Source organism: Schistocerca serialis, chromosome 10, assembly GCF_023864345.2.
Source record: "Schistocerca serialis cubense isolate TAMUIC-IGC-003099 chromosome 10, iqSchSeri2.2, whole genome shotgun sequence".
NCBI lineage: Eukaryota > Metazoa > Arthropoda > Insecta > Orthoptera > Acrididae > Schistocerca > Schistocerca serialis.
The window spans coordinates 149060574-149074658 of NC_064647.1; the positions used below are offsets into that span (position 1 = coordinate 149060574).

At 41.8% G+C, this 14085-nt stretch overlaps 1 protein-coding gene across 1 annotated transcript in view; it reads left to right on the top strand.

Annotated features, from left to right (window-relative positions):
- The first annotated feature begins 425 nt into the window (after positions 1 to 425).
- Positions 426 to 14085, top strand: part of LOC126424623 (transcription factor SPT20 homolog) — a 32867-nt gene continuing 19207 nt past the window's right edge. Inside the window, exon 1 of the mRNA XM_050087360.1 lies at positions 426 to 616. Within this exon, the coding sequence (XP_049943317.1) occupies positions 426 to 616 (191 nt within the window). The remainder of the gene's footprint in view (positions 617 to 14085) is intronic.

Here is a 14085-nt window from a genome sequence, read left to right on the forward strand (position 1 = left end):
ACAGCCACACGTCCAGCAATCAACACTGCCTGCACCAACTGTCTCGTGAATTGAATATCTTAGTTACCGATCTGTCATCGCTTATACACGAATAATAATATCGGTCTTGCCACATTTTGGACAGACCTTTTTATGAATAATGAGCACACCTGCTTATCATTACGTTTTGGCCACAAATGACAACAGTCCACTTGTTGCTAAAATTTTCTATTTGTTTTATTTAATAAAAATCTGTAACAACAAGATTGTTGTTATGAGTAGCAAAAAAGCGATGATAACGTACTCAGAGCAAACTAGAGGCAAAGGTGTGTGAGAATGCGAGGTGTATCATCAGTGAGAGGAATCGTCTTTTTCTGCAGCTGCTAGCCGCCCCATGGCTCCTGACAGTCAGCTGGCTGCTGTTAGTGGGCGGCAGTGGTGCCAACATGACGGAGCCGGCGTCTCTCAGCGTGGTCAGCATGCACACTGGGGACCAGCCGCTCTTCACAAGCCTGGTCGTGCACACCCCTGGAGCGGAGGGCTCCGCGACAGTTGGCAGCCCTGACGAGTTGCAGCACGTGTCGCAGACGCAGCACTGGCCTTACCCTGCCAGTCTGAGTCCGACTCAGGTCGTGGGGTAAGTGGATGCTGCTACCTTCACTAATGGAAAACAGTTTGCTCGACTCAGAACTGGCGACAACCCTAGCGTGTAAACTCAAAGACTGAACCTGATGAAACCTGTCGTGGAATTGAGAAAAATGCAGAGCTATATCATTCAGAGGCATAATTCGAATCAGCCTGAAACATGTCCTACAGATGCACAGTTCGTGATAACATGACAGTATGCATTGATACCAATTTGATTCTACACAGAGTATGCGAAAGAACTTGCCACCCTTCTAACACCCGTGTACTGCAAGTCTCTAGAGGAAGGTTCCAAATGATTGGAAAAAGAGCACAGGTAGTCCCAGTCTTCAAGAAGGGTCGTCGAGCAGAAGCGCAAAACTATAGACCTATATCTCTGACATCCATCTGTTGTAGAATTTTAGAACACGTTTTTTGCTCGCGTATCATGTCATTTCTGGAAACCCAGAATCTACTCTGTAGGAATCAACATGGATTTCGGAAACAGCGATCGTGTGAGACCCAACTCGCTTTATTTGTTCATGAGACCCAGAAAATATTAGATACAGGCTCCCAGGTAGATGCCATTTCCCTTGACTTCCGGAAGACCTTCGATACAGTTTCGTACTGTCGCCTTATAAACAAAGTAAGAGTCTACGGAATATCAGACCAGCTGTGTGGCTGGATTGAAGAGTTTTTAGCAAACAGAACACAGCATGTTGTTCTCAATGGAGAGACGTCTACAGTCGTTAAAGTAACCTCAGGTGTGCCACAGGGGAGTGTTATGGGACCATTACTTTTCACAATATATATAAATGACCTAGTAGATGGTGTCGGAAGTTCCATGCGGCTTTTTGCGGATGATGCTGTAGTATACAGAGAAGTTGCTGCATTAGAAAATTGCAGCGAAATACAGGAAGATCTGCAGCGGATAGGCACTTGGTGCAGGGAGTGGCAACTGGCCCTTAACAAAGACAAATGTAATCTATTGCGAATACATAGAAAGAAGGATTCTTTATTGTATGATTATGTGATAGCGGAAAAAAACACTGGTAGCAGTTACTTCTGTAAAATATCTGGGAGTATGCGTGCGGAACGATTTGAAGTGGAATAATCATATAAAATTAGTTGTTGGTAAGGCGGCTGCCAGTTTGAGATTCATTGGGAGAGTCCTTAGAAAATGTAGTCCAACAAAGGAGGTGGCTTACAAAACACTCGTTCGACCTATACTTGAGTATTGCTCATCAGTGTGGGATCCGTACAAGGTACGGTTGACAGAGGAGATAAAGAAGATCCAAAGAAGAGCGGCGCGTTTCGTCACAGGGTTATTTGTTAAGCGTGATAGCGTTACGGAGATGTTTAGCAAGCTCAAGTGGCAGACTCTGCAAGAGAGACGCTCTGCATCGCGGTGTAGCTTGCTGTCCAGGTTTCGAGAGGGTGCGTTTCTGGATGAGGTATCGAATATATTGCTTCCCCCTACTTATACCTCCCGAGGAGATCACGAATGTAAAATTAGAGAGATTCGAGCGCACACGGAGGCTTTCTGGCAGTCGTTCTTCCCGCGAACCATACGCGACTGGAACAGGAAAGGGAGGTAATGACAGTGGCACGTAAAGTGCCCTCCACCACACACCGTTGGGTGGCTTGCGGAGTATAAATGTAGATATAGATGTAGACGAGCCAGAACGTTATGAGTGACAGAATGGTGACTGGTGGTTCTGTCGGCATGTGATGTAGTAATGAAAGTATAGAATGTGAGTAGAGACGATTGGGAAGTCCTTCTAGCCTTGTTACGGGCCACATATGTTGAAGTCCACTGACATAAGCGATTGTGTTAAATTTTAGGTTGTTATGTTCAGTCATCAAGAAATGAGAATCTCTATAACTGTGAAGATGGTCGGTCATTCGTTTGCTAATGTCGTGAGCATGTATGGATATCGGCTGAGCGACAGTGAAACCACGAGTGAGTGACAAAGTGTCGGACTTCCACACCGCGTCACAGAACGTGAGATTCGAAACTTACCCTTTCTGTAAAGCAGGTTGTGTGATGATCTCTGTCACGTCTGACTACAGAGTACAACGGTGACACAGGCACAAGTGCTTCCCTCCAGTGCACATAGCTGAACATGTCACTCCACTGCAGATGACCATGTGTGTTCCCATGTTGATTAAACAACATTCTCAATTAGGATTGCAGCGCGGACAGAAACAGTGAGATTGGCCTGTACATAAATAGAAATGTGTCACCTGGTTGAATCGGTCACGTTTCTTGTTACATCTTGGTTGACACAAGTCGATGGTGAGAGTATTATATTACAGGGTTAATTCACGTGGGATTCCTCGGAACTTTGGTAGTAAATGAAGACTGCAAGAAAGCTGTAGATTATGTGAACATTATTGTGGACCACATGCATTCCTTCATGTTTAACACATTCACTGACGGTGATGATGTGTTCCAGCAGTATAATTGTCGAAGTCATAAGGCCAGAATCATTCTACAGTATTCTGAGGAACTAACGTTGATGTCTTGGCTTCCAAATTCGAAGGATCTGAACCTTATGAGCACATCTGGGACAATATCAGGCACCAGTTCCTTGCCTACAAAAGACTAGCCCATAATTTACTGGAATTGCTTCATCTTGTGTGGAAAACTACTGCCACATACCTCCAGAAACCTGCCAAGGACATGTTCATACATGGAGTGCATAATAGCTGTTGTATTGTGCTATAAATGAGCATCAACATGCTGTTATGCAAGTGTCGCAATGTTTTGGTTCATCATTGTATATTAATCGAGTTCTACCATTTCGAGTATGTAAGAATTTGCAGCACAGTACGTAAGAATGGCTTTGTAAAGCGAGCTGAGTGTGTCAAAAAGGTGCCTTATTCCAGGAGCCCACAAGTTCACCCATTTATTCAGAGAGGTTTCGGAGTAGTGATATGCGCCATTGTGCATCACTGGTCATGTTAGCGTGAAGTGGCAGTCCAAAGTCCAAATATGGATCATATAGCTCTGCTAAATCAACTGACAGTGATTGGGAAATTCTAAGGTGTACTTTACGAAACAATCACCAGATGTATTTCCCATCAACTACTGCTGAGTGGTCAGTGGAGATTGCTACAAATCCTCTGTAGTTAAAAAAATCAACTCTGGCAGAATTAGCTAAGCATTCTGACACCATGATTTTGCACCGCTCTTAAAAATAGGGTGAAATAGCATTCATCTACAAAAAAAGGTAATTACAAGAATCTCTCATAGCAGCGATTCTATCAAGTATGTAATTATAGCCTTGTCTGACATCCCAGCATATTGTATCAAGTAATCCACTTCCAACGCTAATAGTTCATCTTTTTCTCAATTTATTATTGCCTATATTTTAAACCCATATGTATGTACTGAGGTGACAGAAGTAATCAGATAGTGATATGCATATTTACAAATGACGTAGTATCACATACACCAAGGTATAAAAGGACAGTACATTGTTGGGGCTGTCATTTCTACTCAGGTAATTCATGTGAAAAAGTTTCCAATGTGATCATGGCTGCAGAGTGGGAAGAAGTAGACTTTGAATAAGGGATGGTGGTAGGAGCTATACCCATGGGACATTCCACTTTATAAATCTCTAGGGAATTCAATACTCTGAGATCCGCAATGCCAAGAGTGTGCCAAGAATGCCAGATTTCAGGCATCATGTCTCACCACAGACATTACAGGGGCTGATGGTTGAACAGCAGCGTTTGCATAGAGTTACTAGTGCTAACACACAAGAAAAACTGCATGAAACAACAGCAGAAATTACTGTAGACAGAAAATGAATGCACCCATTAGGACAGTGTGGCGACTTTTGGCATTAATCAGCTGTGGCAGCAGATGACTGATGCCTTTGCTAACAGCAGGACATGGCTTGCACCGCCTCTTCTGGGCTCGTGACCATATCAGGTGGACCCCAGAAGACTGGAAAACGGTGGCCTGGTGAGATCAGTCTCGATTTCATTTGGTAAGAGCTGATAGTAGGGTTCGTGTATGGCACAGACCTCGCGAAGCCATGGACTCAAGTTGTCAAAAATGCTAACTGGTGGAGGCTCCATAATGGTGTGGACTGTGTTACATGGAATGGACTGGGTCCTTTGGTCCAACTGCACCAGTCATTCTCTCCAAATGGTTGCGTTTGGGAACTTGGAGACCATTTGCTGCTATAAAGGGGCTTCATGTTCCCAAACAACGATGGAAGTTTTATGGATGACAGTGCGCCACGTCAGTTGGGTCATCATTGTTCGTAATTGGTTTGAAGAACGTTCTAGACAGCTGAGTGGATGATTTGGCCGCTCAGATCGTCTGACATGAATCCCATTGAATATTCATGGGACATAATCGAGAGATTCATTTGTGCACAAAATCCTGTACTGGCCACACGTTCACAATTATGCATCGCTGTAGAGGCATCGTGGCTCAGTATCTCTGTAGGGGACTTCCTACGATTTTCTGAGACCATGCCACATCGATTTGCTGCTCTAAGCTGGGCCATAGGAGGTCTGATGTGGTAGTAGGAGCTATCTAATGAACTTTGTACTTTGTCACCTATACATGTAGCATGTGTGTGTGTGTGTGTGTGTGTGTGTGTGTGTGTGTGTGTGTGTGTGTGTGTGTGTGTAATTTTAGCCATTTAAAAATTTAATTGCATACATGGCACATTCAAATTATTTATTTCTAACTAACGATAAAACAGGCTACAAAAGTTAAAACAGTGCATCCACCTTATTGTTGTCAATCATCACTCTTGTAAATTTTATGCAAGTAGAGAAACCATAGCACTAAAATTCTAAGGTGATAATGCCCGTCCGGTTGGCTGTCCGGTCTAACGCATGGCTTTCCGGGTGGGAAGGAGCGCTGGTCCCCGGCACGATTCCGCCCAGCAGATTTTTGTCAAGGTCCGGTGAACTGGCCAGTCTGTGGATGGTTTTTAGGCGGTTTTCCATCTGCCTCAGGGAACGTGGGCTGGTTCCCCTTATTCCGCCTCAGTTACACTATGTCGGCGATTGCTGCGCAAACAGGTTCTTCATGTACGCATACACCACCATTACTCTACTACGCAAACATAGGGGTTACACTCGTCTGGTGTGAGACGTTCCCTGGGGGATCCACTGGGGGCCGAACTGCACAATAACCCTGGATTCAGTGTGGGACGGTGGAGGGGTGAAGTAGACTGTGGTAGTCGTCGTGGGGTGGTGGACGAATGTGGCTGTGGCGGGGACAGAACCTCTCCATCGTTTCTAGGTCCCTGGTTAACATACAATACAATACAATACAAGGTGATAATTGTGAATGTCGAAATGATATTCTTCTGGAGAGGAAATCAGACATACAGTGATGCATTAAACATGTCGTAGGAACACTGTAGAACCACCAGACAGCGCCCTCCAGAGCAGCCACTACCAGCAGCAGCCACAACAGCAACCGGCTTTACTGCAGCAGCAGCTGCTGGAGAACCAGAGGAGGCGGTTGCAATTGCAGCTGAAGCAGGTACAGCAGCAGCTGCAGCAACACCAGCAGGAACAGCTGCAGCAGGAACAGCTGCACACGTCGCATCAGCAGCCCAGGAGCCAAGCGCTGACTGCTGTGCCAACGACCACAACACAGCAGATGCAGATGACGAAACTGTCCACTCCACTTCCACAGCTGTTCCACAGTCACGTTCCACCTGAGGCACATTCGTAAGTACCACATTACTGAAAGTCATAATGTGTGTCTGGGGGTATGTCATCATGGCCTGTTCTTTATTTCCATCTGCAATACTGTCTTAAAAGCTCCTAATGGACACTTCGCTCTATCAGAAAACTAGCTACTACACTCTTCTGGAAAGTACCACATGTTGTGTGACTTGACTGCACTCTGTAAAAATTTCACTTCGAAGGAATGCACCAGCTGATGTCAGAGTGAAACATTCAGGCAATACAAACGGTATGCTCCAGCACAGACCCTTGCTTTCTTTGGACAATATTTCCCTGACTGAGGTATACATGTACACACTGCAGCATCTGTCTGTTACATCATAACTCCTAGACTCGAAACTCATCACACCATGCAGTTGTATCAGCAAGTAACATAACAGTACAGTGTCAGCAGCAGATCAGGAAGTCCATCGTCGAAAGAACCCTTGGACTGTGGGTAACATATTTCTCGACTATACCGTTCATGCTACAGGACAATTCCTGTAAAGGCCTTCAGGAGACATCTGAGGGGCTTGGAACAGATGGCAAATGATAGTTGTGATGTACACTATGACATCAGCGTATTGATGAGCTAGTAACAACTTTACCTGCTTTGGTTGAATAATTATTTAACCATTGTTCACAGTAACCGTGTATTATTATCAGGAAGGATGGTAGTAACAACTTTACCTACTTTGGTTCCATAATTATAGAAGCGTTGTTCACAGTGATTGTGTGTTATTATCTGTGCGACTGTGTGAAGCATGGAATTACAGCAGTCACTCCCAATCCCACTGCGTTTTCAATATTCTATTGTATTAACATTTCAGCTATTAATACCCATCTTCAGTGCATTGAATGAATTATAATCCACGAAACTACCAGCAGTACACGCAGAAGGAAACTGAGAGGTCCTCTTCTGCCTGTACATCAGTGGAGTCATATGGTGACATCTACTGCTAGGAGTTTGTTGGATTATAACTCACTCAAATGCACTGAAGATGGGTATTTATAGCTGAAATCTGTATATGAAGAACATTTAGAAAGCCAATTGAATTTTGACTGATTGCTGTTTTCCTGTCCTTCCTTGTTGTAACAACTTCGTCTTTTTTTTTGGGGGGGGGGGGGGCATATCCATCTTCTGCATCGTCTGACTGATTTGATGCAACCTCTCATGGATTATTCTCCTGTGTCTAGCTCTTCATCTCAGAGTAGCTGTTGTACTCTACACCCTCAATCATTTGTTGCGTGTATTCCAATCTCCGTTATCCACTACAGTTTTTATCCCCAACAGCTCCCTCTGGTACCATGGATATTATTCCCCGATGTCTTAACACAGGTCCTATCATACTGTCCATGTTTTCCATAAATTTATTTTCTCTCCAGTTCTATGGAGAACCTCCTCTCTTCGTGTTAGGTTTCCAACATCCTTCTAAAACAGCGCATCTCAATGCTCCAATTCTTTTTTTGATTTTCCAAAAGCTCTTGATTTACTTCCATTCAATGCTGTGCTTCAGACATACTTTCTCAGAAATTTCTTCCGCTAACGAAGCCCGATGTTTGCCACCATGGTCATCTTTTGGCCAGGAATGTTCTGTGTGACTGCACTAGCCTGCTTTTAGGTGCTCCATGGTTCGTCTATCATGTGTTACTTTGCTTCCAAGATAACAGAATTCCTTAATTTCATCTACTTTGCGGTCACCAATTTATCCCTTACATATTTTTGCTAGTCCTTGTTGCTCTCGCCTTTTTTTCGAGTTACTCACAATCCGTGGAGTGTTCTTATTAGATTGTTCTTTCCTTTCAACAGGTCCTGCCATTCCTCTTCAGTTTCACTGAGGATAGCAACATCATCAACGAATCTTATCACTGATGTGCTCTCGTCCTGATTTTAATCCTGCTTTTGAATCTTTATTTCTAGAGGATTACCTATGAAATTTAATGGTCTGGATGTGAGTCCTGGTCTGGTGCGTAAGTATGTGAGAAATTTTTGTAGTAGATCACAGATCGTTTGCAAATAAATGAATCATTCTAAAAATATACGATTGGTCTGCAGACAAGTCAATACAAATTGTGTGACTGACGGACAGTGTATACAGGGTGATTCATCTGTGTCGACTTACGGGTTTCATGCAACCTGCAACCCCTTCAAATACCACGTGAAAGATTTTCATATACTCTCGCTCGCCACATGCGAACTATCAGCTCTACAGAAAAAAATTAACAGGACCTTTTTGTAGGAAATTTAAAGTAGTTAAATTCTCCACCGAGATATGTTTTCGCTAGAGGCTGTAGCTTTCGAAGTATTCAAGAAAACCCTACAAAAATGACCTTCAATCGCGTTTTTCTTGAATAACTCTAAAACCGTCGCCTCCAGCGAAAACGTATCCCAGTACAAAATTTAACTACACCAAATTTGCTGCAAAAACATCCTGTTCATCTTTTTCTGTAGGACTAATAGCTTGAACGTAGTGAGCGAGAGACTAAGTAAAGTTTGCATGTGGTATTTGAAGGCGTGGTGGGTTGCATAAACCGCATAGGTAGGGGGCAGCTGAATCACCCTGTGTGTGTGTGTGTGTGTGTGTGTGTGTGTGTGTGTGTGTGTGTGTCTGCGTGATTGAACAAGAGCTCAATCATTTTTCCCGAAATGATGAAGCCAAAAATTCTCCATAGTTTCTTCAAATTATATCGACTAAATGCTAGCACAGTTTCATAAAATATGAAGCCGCGCGAAATCGACACTATGCATGTTTCGAGAATAAAAGCCTTGAAGCTGGTCTGATAACCAGACAAACAGCCTTCCAGTTAATCGCAAAGACAGAATTTCTATAAAAAGAAAGTACCAATATAAATCTACAAGAGTCAGTGATGACTCATAAAACTTGCGAATGTTAAATGTAGGTGTTATTCTGCCAATAGAAACTCTATCGGATTTAAACTAATATTATAAGCCATACATATCAGCACAGAGAAGGTTTATACACAAAAGTGAGGTGTCTTTATGTTTATACCAAGTAACAACAGAGATGTCTATATCTTTCTACCAAGTAGTATTATCGTTCGTAGTAAAGAAATGTCGCAGCTTGTGGTATTACTTGTTTAGTGTTTCTCGCAGAAAGTATTAATGATATATTTTAATTTTTTTACAGTAGTCAGTGAAGAGTGTTTCATGTAAAATAAAGATGCGTTGTGTACTTCTTTACGAAAAACATTTCTACTTTTCTAATTTGGTAATCACTAACAGTGTGTCTTTTCAAAAAGACATGAATGTGAGTATGAAAGCTTAATATCATATTTGTTGCGTTAGTTGCAGGGATATCACATAATGTGAATTTATCTAATGCCTTATGAAAGGTTTTAGATATTTTATCTTTGGAAGTATTGAATTAACTACCGCATATTGGAGTCATGCACTTTTCCTAATAGTATCTATTATCTTTTAACAATATCTATGGACTGAGCCTTGTTAAAATATGTGGTGAAGCATTTCACAAAAATGTTTCCACGTTAGAGTAAAAGTAAAAACAGAGGCTGCTGGTTCAGCGTTATTTTAGCTCCATAGCTACAAAAACATTGTTTAACAGGGCAATATTCTGAATTTTTGTTTAGAAAATTTTCTCTTTGGTTTTGTAAAATATTTCCTCGTATAAAACTGTAGTGATATTACTTAAGTTACATTTAAAAATGACGCATCATTGTATTGGAAAAAGAGTATCTTCTGTCTCGGGAAAAAAGTAAGACTGTGAACCACAAGGTCGCATACTAATCCATTTCATTCCCTTACCTTCTCGAACTCTTGTTTTGATGTCTCAAACATCATGAAAATGTAAACGAAATACTTCTTATGTAGGTTGCATTATTTACAGTATCCCTATCTGCCTACCACTGAGCAAGTCCTTCCAACGTTCAATTGAAGCTGTAGCATCTCATAGAAGACCTTAAAATACGGAGACAGTATGTGTAGATAAATGACTACATCTACATGGATACTCCGCAAAACACACTTAAGTGCATGGCAAGGTGTTCATACAATCACCTTTACAATAATTCTCTATTATTCCAATATGGAACAGCGCGCGGAGTAAACGAACACCTACATCTTTCAGTGCGAGCTCTGATTTCCCTTATCTTATTATGATGATCGTTTCTCCCTATATAGGTCGGCGTCATCAAAATATTTTCGCAGGAGGAGGAGAAAGTTAGTGATTGAAATTTCTTGAGAAGGTTCCGCCGCATCGAAAAACGCCTTTGTTTCAATGATGGCCACCCCAAATCCCGTATCATGTCAATGACACCCTCTCCCCTATTTCACTATTGTAGAAAACGTGCTTCTCTTCTTTGAACTTTCTCGATATACTCCGTTAATTCTACCTGGTAATGATCCCAGATACAGCAGTACTGCTGTATAGGACGGACAAGCGTTATATAATGTGTCAAGAAATGAAGGGAGGGATCAAACGTTACTGAAAGACCGACGACTGTAAATGAAAGAACAAATTGAATGAGCTGTTATCTGTGCACTCGTCACCTTAATTCTGTATTAAATCCGAGTTTTCGACACTGATCACCACTGTTTCGTCAGGAAAGTAACTGATTCTCGAAGAAATGACGATATGATGCAGATGACTAAGCTGTGTGCACTGCACTACAGATTGTATTGGTGTCAAGCAATGATTTCTGTCTAAACTACATGTCTAACATATAACGTCGCATATACCACTATCACAATTCTGCTATATGATTTCAAAAATCTTCTGTGATCCTAACATTGAAGCGACGATCAGAAAACTGATTTCCTTTTACTTCTATTAAATTTAACATGTGAACTCCACTGTCTAACAAAATAACGCCATTGGATGCTGCAGAAATCAATAAATTGTATACCGTATTAGCGAAACTTTTCAGTTGTTCAAGTCGTAAAATTAAATGTTATAAACGGTGTAGATGAGTCTTAAACAAAGTAGACATGGTTTGCGCAGTCATGCCGCTACTAGTAAATACTACATGTGAACAAAGTATGTACTTGTGAAATAAAAACTGATATTAAAATGTGAAATGTCACCTACACATTAATCTGAAACGAAGTACGTGTTCTCTTACTTGGTATCTGTTACATTGCCTATTTGTATTTATGTTACCAATGATTGTCACACACACGTAATGCAAATGTGGGAACATATTTCCTTCGGCAGGGCTCAAATATCGAGTTCTGAGAGAAACTTCTGGTTCAAAATGGCTCAAATGGCTCTGAGCACTATGGGACTTAACTTCTGAGGTCATCAGTTCCCTATAACTTAGTACTTAAACCTAACTAACCTAAGGACATCACACACATCCATACCCGAGGCAGAATTCGAACCTGCAACCGTAATGGTCGCGCGATTCCAGACTGAAGCGCCTAGAACCGCTCGGCCACTCCGGCCGGCGAAACTTCTGGATTTTGGGTGTTACATGTGGTCTATGTTAACGACACAGATACGTGTACAAGGGAATGGTGTTACAACTGTTTGTCAGCTTGCTGAATGGTACGCGCAGCAAACATAGAGCATCCGAAATATTTATAGAATAGTAAATTTTCTGTTACCATTTCAGGGTCAAAACCGAGAGGGAGTTAGCATAATCCGTTGGATGCTCGAAGGAATCAATTGTTCTGATTACGTATTCCTTTTATAATGAAGTGTTGTAATAGCCTGCTGATCTGACAGTTCCCTCTTTCAGTTATCGTTTTAGTTCATGAAGTAAGGTTTACAACCCGGAATCCGTAAATGTACCTTAATCACGTACAGACCAATCAAAACTTTTCGCCCGGCTGCAACATGGGAGACGACGCAAAGCAAAGGAATCAGCAGGCACTCGGAAGTTCTGTGATCAGAGACCATAGATTAGCATGCAGGTAGACTAGAGATCAATGGTGCCATCGCTGAAACCTCACTCGCAGCATCCTTTTTTGCACCAATATGTATAATGGTGCAAAAATTTCCAAGCAGGCTCTCAGTGTCAGGTGACGTAGGTGCCTGTGTAATTTTGTAGTTGCAGCGTCTAGTACCACTTAGCTAATGTTGATCTAGAAATCTGTGGAACTTAACGATGAATAGGGGGTACCCATTCTATTTAATAAATATCTTAAGAAGCCTGTACGAAACCATCATGGTAGTAAACACCTTGAGAAGCCTATGCGAAACAATCGTGGTAGATATAAACCGAGAGCTGGCAGCACCTTTTATAATGAAGCGTTGTAATAGCCTGCTGATCTGACAATTCCTTCCTTCAGTTATTGTTTTAGTTCATGAAGTAAGGTTTACAACAGGAAATCGGTAAACGGGGGAGGGGAGCGTCACTTATGGATCTACCATTACGCCCACGCTATTTTATATATACAGGGTGGTCAGAAACAGCCCGAACAGTTTGTAAGAATGATGCAGGGTGGGTCGTGCTGAAACATAATGGTTAAGAAAAGAATTAGCTGTTTCCGAGTTAACTGACATTGAAATTAGACAGTCAGGCCGTTGTGTGCGCGAATTCAATCGGCCCGCCCGATTCAAACAGCGTGTAGATCATAGCGCACGAGACTGCAAATCCTTTGGCTAGGGTTCGATCCTTACTGCTATCACTAGTAAAATTTTTGTATCGCTGTCTCGTACAGGTTTTAGGAAACCAAAGGAAGAAAGCGTTCGGTGACACTGAAACGTCCCCTTAGAAAAATTTAAAGATGACAGCGCTGGAAAATCTCTTACGTCATTTGACTTTCAAACAGCTGAGCAGAACTGAACGTACTCAGACATTTCTCTCTTTACTTATTCTGATGAACACTAAACTGACACACAATATTTTTAGCGCAACGCAATCTGACTTTCAATAATCCTTAAAAGAATGGCCCTTCCTAACAATAACCTATACCTCACAAAAATCTTCGTCACTCGAACTACTGCAATACAGCGAGCGCCAATACTGCCAGCGAAATAAAGGATTCTAACTACTGAAGGCACTAACTACTGATAGGCATAGTTAGCAAATGAAAGACTGTGATAGAGAACAAACAATGTATTTACCTTAATAATGTTCAAAAGTCATTATATATATATATATATATATATATATATATATATATATATATATATATATATATAAGTTCATGATTACAGTATTACAAATTTACTCTTTCTGATCGTCCGCTCTCAAAATTCTGCCATTTCTCTTCCCACATTCACCACTGCTGGCGGCTCACCTCCAACTGCGCAACGCTACGCGCTGTTCACATCCAACTGCCCAACAATACAATAGCAAATATTCCAATAATGCAAACCAGCCACAGACTGCACACAGCACAGTCAGTGGTTTTCATACAGAGCGCTACGTGGCGTTATAAACATAAAAACCTAAACAGCCTACTTACAACACCATCGTCGGTGGGCACACAACGTCTGATTGGCTAATTTCAGTCGTAATGAACTCGGAAACCGCGCAACCTATCGAATTTTTTTCTTAACAACTATTTATCCTACCCCGCAACCCCCATACAAGCTTTTCACACTGTTTCTGACCACCCTGTCAGACGATTTACTGCATGAATAGAAAACCAAGTTTCATTCAGGTATTAGAACAGACAATGGGACTACTCTGAGTTGTGCTTTATGTACCGATGAGGGCACAATTTTAACAGAGAAAGAGACTGATCTGCAAAAACGATTTTACCTTCTAAGTACAGAAAGGGGTGCCAAGGGAACAAAAGTAGTGGTCAAAAGTACCGTAGTAGGACAAGTCAGCCATTTC